This window comes from Parasteatoda tepidariorum, chromosome 3 (assembly GCF_043381705.1).
Source record: "Parasteatoda tepidariorum isolate YZ-2023 chromosome 3, CAS_Ptep_4.0, whole genome shotgun sequence".
In the NCBI taxonomy this organism is placed as follows: domain Eukaryota; kingdom Metazoa; phylum Arthropoda; class Arachnida; order Araneae; family Theridiidae; genus Parasteatoda; species Parasteatoda tepidariorum.
This window is the reverse complement of record NC_092206.1, coordinates 62,864,746-62,878,359: the sequence shown is the minus strand read 5'-3', so window position 1 is coordinate 62,878,359 and position 13,614 is coordinate 62,864,746. Positions and strand designations below refer to the sequence as shown.

Sequence of the window (13,614 nt, the reverse complement as noted above, 5' to 3'; positions counted from 1 at the left end):
TTAATTAATATTTTTCTTTTGCATCGTTAAACCGCGTTCTGTATACCCTAGATCATGAACCTGACAACAAAAAAAGAAAGAAGAATGATAAAAGAGTAGAACTAAGAATAGTTTTGTAATCAGGTTGCTCCTCTCACATATGAATTTCTCGGTAACTACAACTACACATTTGCTTGCATTAAAAAACTATAACATGGGTACATTTTTCTTTTGGTTCATGTATGTTGCTTCATTTGAACATAATCAGCTTTGATATGCAGAAATATTGTAAAAAATCACCAAAAATTTGTTGACATATTAAAATTTTAAAAAAAATTATCAAAAATTTGAGTATTGGTTTCCAAATACTGGGCACTATCCATCTTTGGGTTAGATTTCGTACCTGTAAATGCCTCCTTTGATCCCAAAATGGTCTCGCTCAACATCTTGTTTTATTATATGCATAATGATAACACTGAAACATGTAAACACGGGTATAAAGTGAAACATATATTTATATTTTTTTGGCTACATTTTTCCTGAGTCAGTTATCAGAGATCTATCCAGACTTTTTATAAAAGGTTTTGTTTTTGTAAAATATCTACTAGCAGTTTGAGTTCACAATTAGCATTAAATCTGATTTTTTGCAGCCAGTATCTTCTTTTTGTGAATGCTTGAAATAAAGGTCCTATTTTTCAATATTTTCAGCAATTGTACTAAAATAAATATTTGAGTTTAAAGTAAGAATAAATGGATTAACAGCAAAGGATCTTTCCAAATAGATAAAAAAAATAAGTTCAACTATCATTATTTACAAATTTCCTTATTAATATCATCATTAATAACATTCAATTTCAAAGGATATCTTTCAAACAAAACAGATATTACAAGTGTTATACATAATTTGTTATTATAATAATAGATTGGAAAGTTCCATATCTAAAATCTTGGAACTTAGGCAAGTCCAGAAAATAAATTTTCGCGAATAATAGGTCTTTAAAGTAAACGAATACAAAATATGCATTAATCAATAAACAAATGGAGATAATTAACAAACAATTTTAAAGAATCAGATTTACAGATCAGTCAATTTTACAGAACATTTTCTTATAGGTTGGATGATCTTTAATTAACTAAAGAATGTTGAGAAATAAATATAATATAAAAGAAAGGTAAGTAGAATTTAATTTGAAAATGAGTGTAGTAACTGTAGTCAGCATAAGTGGAATTCAGAATGTTATTATAAAAGATGAAGAAAAAACCAAAAAGTAGTAGATATTGACAAATTTATATAAGTCAGAGTTGTTTAAACTTAATATACAACTGACTATCTAACATATTATATAAATTAGCTTTAGTAGCTTGTGTATAAATAAAAAAGTTTCTCTACCGAAGTTTGTTCTTCTGTTTTTGCAGAGATTATTGTTTTAATGATGATAATAGTCTTGACAATCTTTTTTTGTATTTCTTCCAGAGCCTCTTTGTGAGCATCAATCCACGCCATAAAAGCTCTTTGACTGGAATCAGTGGGACATTCTGGAATCTCAATTCTGAAACTGTTACAAACATTCTGCACCTGAGGATCTTTAATGTTTCGCAAATTCTGGAAACTTGCTTTAACGACATCAGATACTTGTGAAATCGTTTGTATCAATTTCTTGCTCAATTCTTTACCCTGAATAGAAGATATTTTAATAATATTCAAAATACTTATAAAACATTTTAAAGAAGATGAAAACATTAAAGGAAAATAGACAAATGTAAAAAAGTATAAAACAGAGCTATATGTGAACACTAAACAAGAAAAACTACAAAAAATATTGTAATATCTACTCCTGTAGTAGACAGATCATGGACTAAAAGAATTTTCGATAGGCAAATTATGGGCAATTTTTTTGTGGGACTCAGCAGTTTGAATTTGCATATTTATAGTGTGATTTAAAGCTTTCCTTGAGTTAAATTTTTTGAAATACTCTTGAATAATTATTATTATAGAATAGTATTGTTTCTAAAAATTGCCTATATATGTAACGAAAATGTATTGAGAGAAAATTCAAAATTACTTGTAAATAATTGATTAAAAATAGTATTTAAAAGTGGCAAATTGATGCAGTGTTATTCATATTTATGTCATTGTTTATAATCCAATTGCTATTTCACGATCAATGGAAGTCTGTCGACAGTCTGATTTTTGTCAAATTTTGTGGGTTCGATAAGTTGACTTACTTGCCGAGATGTATGGTAATTTTTTATTTGATATCTGACACTCAAGTTGGGTTTCTATTTTTAGAAATTCTTAAGGGTATTGAACTTGAGTAAAAACTACGATTTTATTTATTCAGTGGTTAGTTTGTCATACTTATGAAACAATTTTCTGCATTTAAAAAATATTAAGACTTTAGACATGATATTGTTTTTAAAAAATACTGAACAATATAAATATGCTTAATCAGAACTTTTGTATAAGTAAAAAAATTTAAAGTAAAAAAAACAGATTTTATTATTTAAAAAAAAAAAAATATTAATGATTTTTATTTTACGAAACTCTGTTTTCAACCACAGAGTAATTTATATATAACATTGAAATTTCCTCCTATTTTGCACTCACAATTGCCAGATATCTGAATTAAAACAACTTGCTCATTCATTGAAATTTAATAAAAAATATATATCTTAAATCTTCTAGTCAAAATCCTATTGTTTATACTCAAATATCATTCGAAACTGCTAAAATACTAAATTTTTTATGCAAAGTAGACATTCTGTCAGTTTAACTAGCCATTTAATAGAAATAAAGCCTTAACTAATGCAATAACATTAAACAGTAAGTGATTGCTCATTATTAAAATTACAATAATTTTAGGAAAAAGATTTTTTTCACATTGATTAGTTACAAATAAACATACATGGACATGACAAAGGGATAGAAACAATAATCAACTATAACAAAATGTTTAACAAAGTAGGAGTGTAGACTAAACAGCTTCAACGTATCAATATCTTACAAATTTATTTTTAGGCTACTGGATGTTTATAATATTTTGGTAGCACAAATTAATTATAATTATAATGCTTAAAAATAAGATATTCTTATTACACTAAGTCACTACAATAAATAGAAAAAGAAAAGTAATTAGCAAAATCAATAAAAAAAAGATCAATAAGCAATTTTTCTGACAATCCTGGATGGAACAAAAAAATTAGAGGCATACAAATGAAAAAGGTTAAGATAATTTAATATATTTTTTTTCTATTTTGCTCTTTATGTGATATAAATGTAGTAACATAAAGCACATTAGATTATTTGTTGACACAGGAGAAAATTAATCTAGATACTTAATCAAATATTAAAGCTAGAAAAATACTTTATAAGTCCAAGTTATTTTATGACAGTATGTTATTTTTATAATCCATGGGCAATGGTGTGAGTGTGTAGCCAGATTTTTCATCAAAAAATAAACACCTTATAAGTAATTTTTAAGCACTCAAAAAATATTTTTAATCACTTTCCAAAAAAAATAATAATCATAACTAGGATCTGTGCAGTAACAAAAATTATCCTTTTCTATCGTTTTAAAGTTCTTAATTTATAAACATAAAATCAATAAAATTCAAAAACATTTTCAAAAACTTTACATAATCATGATAAAATAACTAGTTTTTGATAAATATTGCAAAGAAAATTATAAAAATCATTAGTTTTCTTGTAATTTAGAACGACAATCGATACGGCAAAGAAAAAATCTCTTCTAAAAAGATAAAAAACTAAGCACTTTTTACAAACCCGAATAAAAAAAAACAACTTTAAGGGCGTTTAAAAAACGTAAATCAAAAATAAGCACCTTTAAGCACTTTTCAAAAACGCTACGCACCCTGCGACACAAAGTAAAAAACCCAGAACCATTTGCAAAAAATCGGTATCAATTTATATAACATACATGCTTCGTTTAAAACATAATTTTTTGCCACAAGATTAATAATTAAATTACCTAGAAACGAAGAATATCACACCTTTATAGTAAATAAATTAAGAAACACCTTAATTTTTGCAAGAATCACGATAATGGATTTTAAAATTAAGGTGAATATTGAATAATGATATTGGATTTTAAAATCGTGTGAATATAAACCATGATGCTGAATTTTAATATCGCATGAATAGGAATCATGGCATTGGATTTTAAAATCGAGAGAATATGAATCTTGATATTGGAATCTAAAATCTGAAGAACATGAATATCAACATCGGTTTTAAAACATTGTTTTAAAGTGAATATGAATTGTGATGCACGATTTTCAGATTGCATAAATACAAATTGCCATGCTCTTAAATTACGTATAAAATCATTTATCTGGAATAAATATATTGTGTTATTAATTGCTTTTTCTTACAAGAAATTTTGTGGTCTTCTTAGAATTGTCAAGAAATGTATGCAAACTTTTTTTTTATTTCTTAAACCTATTGTTTAAAAAATTGAGTTGTTTTTTTTTTGGACCAGAAAACATATGAGAAATAAGTTTCCGGTAAATTCGCTCTAAAATGAAATCATTTTTCAGAAATGTTTAGAGGCTTCCATACCTTATCGAGAATCTTGGTATACTCTATATCTAAACTCCAACACTCTTCTTGTAGATTTCTTAAAGATGCCCTGTTTTGCTGTAAATTTTCATTTAATTCTTTCTTCAGTTCTTCAAAATGAGTAAGATGTTTTTTGCCATCAAAACCTTGAGCATCGTATAAAGCTTGCTTTTTGCTAAGTATTTCCTCTTGATCACGCAACATTGTTCCTGGGAATATAAGTAAAATGCTGGTATGTGGTTTTCAGACATTTGTCATTTAATAAAAAAATCGAATTATGAAAGTAACTCATTTGCTTTGAAGAAAGTGTAATTCATTTGTTTTAAAATTCATATAATTAAAACCTTAGCAAACACCTTACAATTGCAGAATTGTGGAAATATATAAGTTAGTTTTTAAAATCAAACCACATAACTACTGTATTTCCGAGGCCATGATCTGTAAACCTTTTTTGCATATTTTAAAATACCATTCAGACAAATGTACCTAAATTTTTTCCACAGTGAATTTATAGTTAGTATTAGTGTTTTTACAATGCATTTTACTAAAGTTTGAAATGCTTTTTATTAAATGTGCAGCCACACGTAAAATAATCAGTGTGTGCTTAAAAGCTATTTACCAAAAAATAAATAAGTAGTAAATAAATAAAATAAAAAATGCTAATAATAATTACATAAAAATGTTTTTAAAGCCTTTGACATGTTGAGCACCACACACATTTTAAAGGAAATCTCTATCAATCCTAGTGTGGTGCTTAGTAGTGCTCGCATTGTGGTATTAAATGCGAAATGGCTTACTAACAGATTGTAAAAATAAAAAATTAGATTTTTAATAAACAAAAATTAAGTGAATTTTCAGTAATTACATAATGAAAATTTTTTAACTTTATAATCATATTTTACACTGCCAGATACCGGTGAATGACGGGCCTAAACCAAAGGTTAAATATTAGTCACCAATGACTGGTGTGGCTCTTAACATGTTATTTAACTAGGCAGCGTTTATCAGAAAAACAAATTTTTAATATGTTAAGTCGAAAGTTACAGCATTACCATAGACTATAGCATGAAAAAAAACTTTCAAAAGTTAAAGTAAAACAAGCATTTTCAAACTCTGCAGCATTTATTGCACAATTCTTTACCTTTGGAAATTGAACTATTAGCATAAGAATGATAAACTTAGCCTGTAAAAACAATTAAGAGAATTGAATGAGCTGATGTAGATCATAATATTGTGTCAACATGTGACTGCTAAAATGTACATCACAAAAATCACGAGGAAATGCACCACAACATTATGTTTAAAATGCTACCAATAAAACCACATAGTAAAATACCTATTTTTGCAAAATTAAGAATATGCAAATGATAGCTTGAACATCCTTAATATAAACCAATTACAAATCTAATCAAATTATTAACTTGTTGTTTATTAAAAGTGATTCAGCTTAGGCTCTATACCAGGACAAATACATCAAAAATCACAGACGGGATTTGGAAAAAAAACATGACATACTCCCCAGGACACAATTTTTTTTTCTCTTATGGAAAAAAAAAAAAAAAAGAATTTGCACATGCTAATTTAATGTAAATTTTACATTGTAGACAAAATTAAACCAAACTATTCAAAAATAAACATAAAACATTTCTTTCCCCTTTTCCTGCATTAATAGCAGAGGAAGAGAATTGAATAACATGGACATCTTTTGGTGCAGGTGCTTAATTAATTGCAATTAAGGGGTTTCTCAAAAAATATCAAGAAATAGGAAGTAATAAATGTTACTTCAATAAATGTAAAATTACTAGAGGAAGTGGAAAATTTATCATCTTCTCAATGTCACTGTTTTCTCCCCTCACTTGTGTTTCATCTTGGGAAATTGCTTTCCTTCTCTTCCTTTTGTTTTATAATTTTCTAAACATAGTTCGAAGTAAGTCAATTTTATTTCAGGCAGAATTAGTAATTTCTGGAAATTTTATATAGCCCTGTATTTAGTTAGCAGTTTAAAAGCTTCATGTTTACGGTTCATTCATTTCAATGTTTTTGTCAAATTATTACTAAATCAATTGCCAATTGCATTTTTTTTCTAGTCATAAAATATTTACTTTTCATGTAAATATTTAAAAAAAGGAATTACTATTTTATATTGGGACCACCTGCTTCAAGCAAACAAATTAAAAATTTAGAAGTCCTGGGTCTCAAGCACCTGTACTTTCCCAAGTCTTGCAGAATCACTGGTTAAATCTGAATGAAAGTTTTTCTCCATGCAATATAACATATTTTGAATCTCTTGAAAAAAACTAGCATGTAAAAACTTCATGAAAATTACCATATCAAGTGGCAAAAGAATTGCAATGTCTGTTCACATGAAATAGAATGGATAATCAACTTTTAACTTTAAAAATACTCTTTACTTTAAAATTATACTTCAAACTTTAAATTGCCAAGAACTTTTACTGACATTTTATAAATCTTCCTCAATAAATAAAAATTACTTTTTCTGGCATAATTAAAAGAAAAACCATTTAATATATTTCAATACACTATCAAAAGCCCCATAACAGCGTAAAATATTGCCCTAATTACCTCTATAGTTTCAAACCTTATCGTTGTGCGTTCTTTCTGAATTGTCAATTAGATAAATGAAAACAAAACAAAATTTGAGATTAATGCAGTCGTAGGAAAGAAGAGAAATACAAGATCTAAAAATTAATGATAAAATTTTTAAGGATACAAGTACCTTTACTTACCTTGGTAACGAAATAGACAATAAATATGAAATTCATGCTTGCATATTGGAAATAAAGTAGCATTTTCAAACAAAAGATTGCTCAGAAATAAATTACTCTCAAGAAAAGGTGGCAAGAAATCAAACAGAAAAATTTCACAAGATTTAATGAAGCCAAAAGAAGACAGTGAATAGGACATGTTGAAAGAATGATGGAAACCAGGGGTGATTGTGAGCCCAAGTCAAAATTCCGGAAAATTTCTTGAGTTTTAAAAAAAAAAAAACCCGGTTAACATTGAAAAATTAGAAAAAAATTTAAACAAGGTTCTTTTTTCCTTTTTCTCAATATTTATTTTACTTAAAATATATTTAAAATTTTACACATACTATTTACACATACCTATGATGACCTGGAGAAGTAATTAACATTTACAAATATGTCTTTCTTTTTTGAGTTTATGATTATAACAACTATTTACTGATAAAAAATGAATATTAATCATGAATATAAGCTCATAAAGTATCTCTCTGGCTCTCCCTTACAAACAAATAAAATAAACTGTGTTTTTAAGTTCCACCGTTGAAAATTTGATTTCCGGAAATTTCTGTGATCAATGATTTTTTTAAACTTCTGGACCTTGTATCTCCGGAAACTTCCGGATCACTGTTAGCGAAAAATCCGCAAATTCGGATTTTTTCCGGAGCACAATCAGCCCTGATGGAAACATATATGCTTAAAAAAATCATGGAAGAAAAATTATGTAATAAGAAGAAAAAGAGATGTAACAAAGCTAAGATGGCTGGATCAGGCCGAGAAAGACCTTAAAAAATGAAAATAAAAAACTGGAAAAAGACATCTGGGGAGAGTGTGAGATGGAACTCTATTGAAGAGAAAGCCCAATTAGGGCAGAAGAGCTGGAAGACAAGAAAAAGACCCGACTAGTTTCTAAAATGTAAGGAATTTTAAAAACACTTTTTAGAGCAGCCTATGGAAACAAGTTTTCAATCTGCTCTTTCTATTCATGCCTTATTGACATTAAACATTATCTTTTAATTCTGCAAAATTATTACTTTTTTCTTCAACTTCTTCTGTTAACTTTAAAATAGAAGCTTCTTTCTTTTCTTTAAACTTTTCCATGTCTACAAAATATTCTTCATAACACTTTATTCGAACATTTGTCTCTTCTATGCTTTTCTGTAATTGTTCTATAATTTCCTATAAATAAGAAGAAAAGGCATAAAACTCACCAATTTGTAATAATACAATACCATACCTGCCAACTCTTAGCAATTTTCCGGAACATTTTATTTTCATATTTAAAGTGGTAGCAATACTCAGGTTAATCCAATTAACTTTTTGAATTATAATGATAATTATAAATGAGTTTGACCACCAATACATAAAAATAATTACAATAAATATATGAAAGCATAATAACCCTTGCACAAGCGAATTTCAACGGGATTAAAATATAAATATTTTTTTGAGTCAGATTGTTTTTCGTTTATTGTTTTACAACCACTCTGAAAATCCATTCTCGGAAAGAGTGAAAGTTGGCAGGTATGTAATACATTTATTTATGTGTTACTAACTTCAATCAAAACAACTTAGTCCAAAAATGCTAAAACTTAGATGGTCTTAACCCTTTAATTTGATCCCCTAACTGAAGATAAAATAAGGAAGCTTCAGAAATAAATTCTTTGAAAAAATAATGAAACAAATCAAAATTCTGAATAAAAAAAAAAACTTTATTTAGGAATAGTGGGGAAAGACTGGGTACCTCGATTTTGACAAAATCAGTTTGATTTTCTAGAGGAAAGAATCTGTATTACATTTTACTTATTAAGAAGGAGCTGCCATATCGGTGTGGTGTTGTAGTCGAATTCATGGCATCTATACGTTAGTTTTACTGTCATCTCTCCAACACACTTTTGTTTTTAAACTATCTTCATTTATTGATTCATTTGTTATAAAAAAACTCTTTGGATTAAGACAGGATACTACACTCCCTCTATAAAGCTGATCTAAAAAATCAGGAAGAAAAAAAAACATTAAAAAAAAAAAATTTGCATCGAGAAAGAAAAAGTCGCTTCACAGAAAAACTAAAAAGGAAAACCTCAAAACAAAATGACAAAAAAGAGAAGGGTGTGAGAAACCAATACAAAATATACTAATCGAAAATACCTAAATCCTGAATTGGTGTTTCTTTAAATGAAAATGATAAAAACATCAATTGCTGTTCGTTTCAATTTTAAAGATGTATTTTCTAGGTGTATGTTGATGACCGAAAGCGGAGAATGTGATTGCCGTGGAGCTGAAGAATAAGATAACTAGTTCACATGTAAATTTCGCTCACAATATTTCTAACTTGTGATATAAAATTAAAATATCTGCTACTTTTTCACTGAAATTCCAGCATTTCTAAAATTTCTACAGAGTTTACATATGTACCCGGTCTAACTCCGCTAGTGAGAAAAGATAGGATGATTTCACTTTTTCTAGAAAAAAATAATTTGTCAAAAAAAGTAGCGCATTACTGTTTAAAAATAATATATTCTACATAACAAAGTAAATAACTTGATTAAATCTAACAGTTTGTGACAAACAATTCAGCTTTAACAGATCTTTGAATCTCAGCTACTCGATCTTATTCCACTTCTATATAATTTGTGAACTGTAGACTGCAATGTTAAGAGATACTAAACAAAATGGCTGATGTACAAATTTTCTTCTATCAATGAAACCCTGAAGGGTGTAGAACTAAAGAGACCAATCCTAAATGATGCCATGCTTGGGATGGGATTTAAGAAATTGTGACAGTTTATGACAAAGTGGAGGGAAGAAGTAACTATAAGTGAGACACATCACATTTTGGTTTAAAAAAAAAAAAAAAACATTAAAAATCAGCAAATTAAAATTTTTTTTTTCAAAATAAGAACACACATAATGATTATTATTGTTATGCTCACAAATATTTTTCACAAAACATAGAATAAGTTTAAATAAAATATGAAACATAACATGTTCTAATAGTGCTTTGTTTCTGAACATGTTAATGTAATAAAGTGTGACATGTGATTAGGAGGGTATGGTACGATGCGATACTTTGTAACAAAAAGGAAGATTGGTAAAAAATATATAAAAAAATGTGACATTTATCGACTGTCCCCAAAAAAGCAACAGCTGCAATTTTTTAGTAAGGTAAAAAACAAATTATATTTTAATTATTTATTTATTTTTATTTTAGTGCAGTTGATGGGACATTTTATCTCCAAACTTCTCACAAAACTTGTTTCAGCAAAAAGTTTGTCATCTAAGTTTAGACATCTTGCTTGACACTAAGAAGTGCAGCAGAAGAAATAACAGCTTGTTTTATTAAATAACTTTACTAAACATAAAAATTATAAAATGCAATAGTATATACTTAAATAAACTACAATACCAGCTGTTTTTTAACATCTTTCAACTTTTCTTTCCTCAAATCTCTTTCTTGTTCCAGATTACCTAAATCCTGGTCATCTCTAGACCGAACTGGAATCAAAGAAAATTGAAGTAAAAATAAACATTACATCTGAAAATCTACTAAAATAAATAAATTCTGCAAAGCAATACTTAAGCACTTTTATGTTTAAAAACAACTTTAATACAGAAAAAAAAAATCATTTGACTAAGCTCTTGACAACAAAACTTCTACTTGAAATTATGTAAATACAATAAATTACACTTAAGTAGTATTTTTTATAATCACAAGAACTTTTATATGACATAGTAATAAACACAGTAATTGGTTTTTTGATTAGAAATTCTACTTTAACATTAGTTGAAACAGTGATGAACAAACTTCTTTGAGTGGGAATCAAAGAGCAAAAGAAAAAATTTACTGTCCGCTTATACTTTATTCCCAAAAAAGCATACAGTTATTGTGATGTACTTGAAATCTGAACACCTCATTTCTTTAATAAATTCGGCATGTTTCAAATGCTCAAAAATAAGCACTTGTTTTCAAGACTTATCAGACATAAATGAAAAAAAAAAGATTTGTAATAGAAAACAATCTTTTTTTTTTCAACCAAAGTTTTCAAAGTTTCAAAATTAGCAAAGTTTTCAACCAAAAAAAAAAAAAAAAAAATGCAGTAACTGAAAGGAAACATAAGGAAATATTTTCCTTAACCACAGGGAATTGGCATTCATATGAATGATATGAAAAAAAGATTCATATGAATAAGAGCCATACTTTGATTACTTTACAATACCTGTTGTGATTACTTTACAATTACAGAAGACCAACTTCGGTATAATTACAGAAAGAAATTTTCATTGTGTTTCCCACACTGACATTAAAAATCTAAACAAAATCTTCATTTGAAATCACACTAAACACCAAAATGAAAATGTTATGCTTAAAATGCACTTTTAAGTCCTTCAACACTTACAAACATTAACGAAATCTCCGTAATAATTTGAAAAATTCATCCCTTATATAATTGTATACTTCAGTGTACTATGTTGCACTAGGACATCAAATACACAAGATCTTATTTTTAAAAACACTTTTCAAAATACATAAAATATCAGTAACTTTTTTAAATTGAAAACTTCAAGTTATAAGTAATTAATTCAGTAAAAAAAAAAAAAGAGCAATTCTTTAGCAATCTTGTTTGCTTTTTAAACAGACATAGTTATAAAACTGTCAATACATGAAAAAGATTTTACTTCATAATTCAGCGCATGAAACAGATTTTAAAAGAAAACTTACTTATTTTTTCAAAAACTTCAACCATTTCTTCCTCATTACTTAGATCAGGGTAACATTCATATATATACTTCATCAGAACCTAGAAAATAATCTCAAATTCTTTAAATACATAAAATTTATTTATAATTTATCACAGAAAAAATTTGAGAAAAAAATAAACTAGAAAAAATTAAGACACTAAGACTGAGCAATACAATGGTTCAGTAATTCATATTAAAGAATAGTTTATATTTAAACAAATTGAATTTAATAAAGTATTAAATTTAATAAGAAATTCTTTTGGTTTTGGACCAAAAGAATTTCTTTAAAGGAAACAATTGTGTTCCAACTGTTTTTCGGATCAACATTCAATTTATGAATGTATATCGAAAGACTTATAAGGCAAATATAATATTTTTCTTCATGAAGCTACTTTAAGTCATGCTGTTACATAAAAATAGAACAAAATATATGTCAACTGTGATAAGTTCTAACAGTGCGGTGCGAAATTTGAAATCAGCACAGCCCCACATTCTCAATTCTTTCTTTTTATATAATGAGTGTATATACATATAGTTATATACATAGTAGAGCGCCGATTATCCGAACTGTTCGGGACCGAACATGGTTCGGATAATTGGAAAGTTGTTTAAAATCTAGTGTAAATGATTATTATTTATGCATTAACTTCCCTTCGCACCTTTTGTAGGCTTAGGACTGGCAGTACTATCTAAAATAGCTCTGGCGTGTTTAAAATTTTTTTCCTTTTTCAATTTTTAAATATTTTTAATTAAATTTTTTTTTTCATTTTGAATTATTTTTATCATATTTCAGTTTTTTATAATTTTTTCGTCAATTACTGATTTCAAAACATTTTTCATTATTTTCCATTGCAAAAGAAATCCAGCAAAGATCTCGTTTCAAAGAAGACACGTTTTTTTTAGCAGCCATTTATCCCTTATCATTTTTTTTAGCAGCCATTTATCCCTTATTCCTTTTAAATAAATCAACTGAACTGAATCAACATCATTTTGATGTTCTAGCCAATTCATTGCGAAATCTAATGGATTGCATGCTTTTATATGAGAAGGTCCACTATCTTGAACTTGATTACTTACTTCTTTCACTTTGTCTGTAGAGTTCCGATTTTCATTCAAAATTTCAGCAACAATTTCATCAGTTTCATTCAAAAGAGCTACTGGTTCAGAAACTTCAGTATCGTTTGTTTTTCTGTTAAGAATTTTATTCCAAGCACTGTAATCACTAATTATTAACCATAAGTTACAACTATACATTCCCCAATTATAGAACATCAGAACTTATCAATTCATAAACTCCTTCTGCATTCCAACCATTGTAAGACTATCAAAATGAAGCTTGCATTCTTGGAAGATAATTTTCTGTTTTAAGGGCTAAAGGGGTATGTAGGTTTAACTGTATCAGAATACATGTATGTATGGTTACTATAAGAAAACTGCTAAAAAGGTTGTAAATTAAATATGGTCTTCAGATGTAGGGGGTATTATTTAGTCTTCTCAATTTAGAAAAATTGTCGATAGGTTAAAAAGTATTCTAAACTTAAAAAAAAAAAAGAA

The 13,614-nt window shown here is 27.4% G+C and overlaps 1 protein-coding gene across 2 annotated transcripts in view; it reads right to left on the bottom strand.

Moving 5' to 3' along the window:
* Positions 1-13,614, bottom strand: part of LOC107439544 (kinetochore protein NDC80 homolog) — a 33,495-nt gene that overhangs the window by 11,241 nt on the left and 8,640 nt on the right. Inside the window, exons 1-6 of one of the 2 annotated variants that reach the window (XM_071178731.1) lie at positions 13,138-13,368; positions 12,041-12,119; positions 10,727-10,815; positions 8,355-8,499; positions 4,559-4,767; positions 1,370-1,654 (exon numbers count right to left, since the gene is read on the bottom strand). In XM_071178731.1, coding sequence (XP_071034832.1) covers positions 1,370-1,654; positions 4,559-4,767; positions 8,355-8,499; positions 10,727-10,815; positions 12,041-12,119; positions 13,138-13,332 — 1,002 coding nt within the window. In that variant the 5' untranslated portion in view covers positions 13,333-13,368. Of the gene's footprint in view, positions 1-1,369; positions 1,655-4,558; positions 4,768-8,354; positions 8,500-10,726; positions 10,816-12,040; positions 12,120-13,137; positions 13,369-13,614 lie in introns of those variants that run through there. The other variant, XM_043039433.2, reaches the window with a different exon arrangement.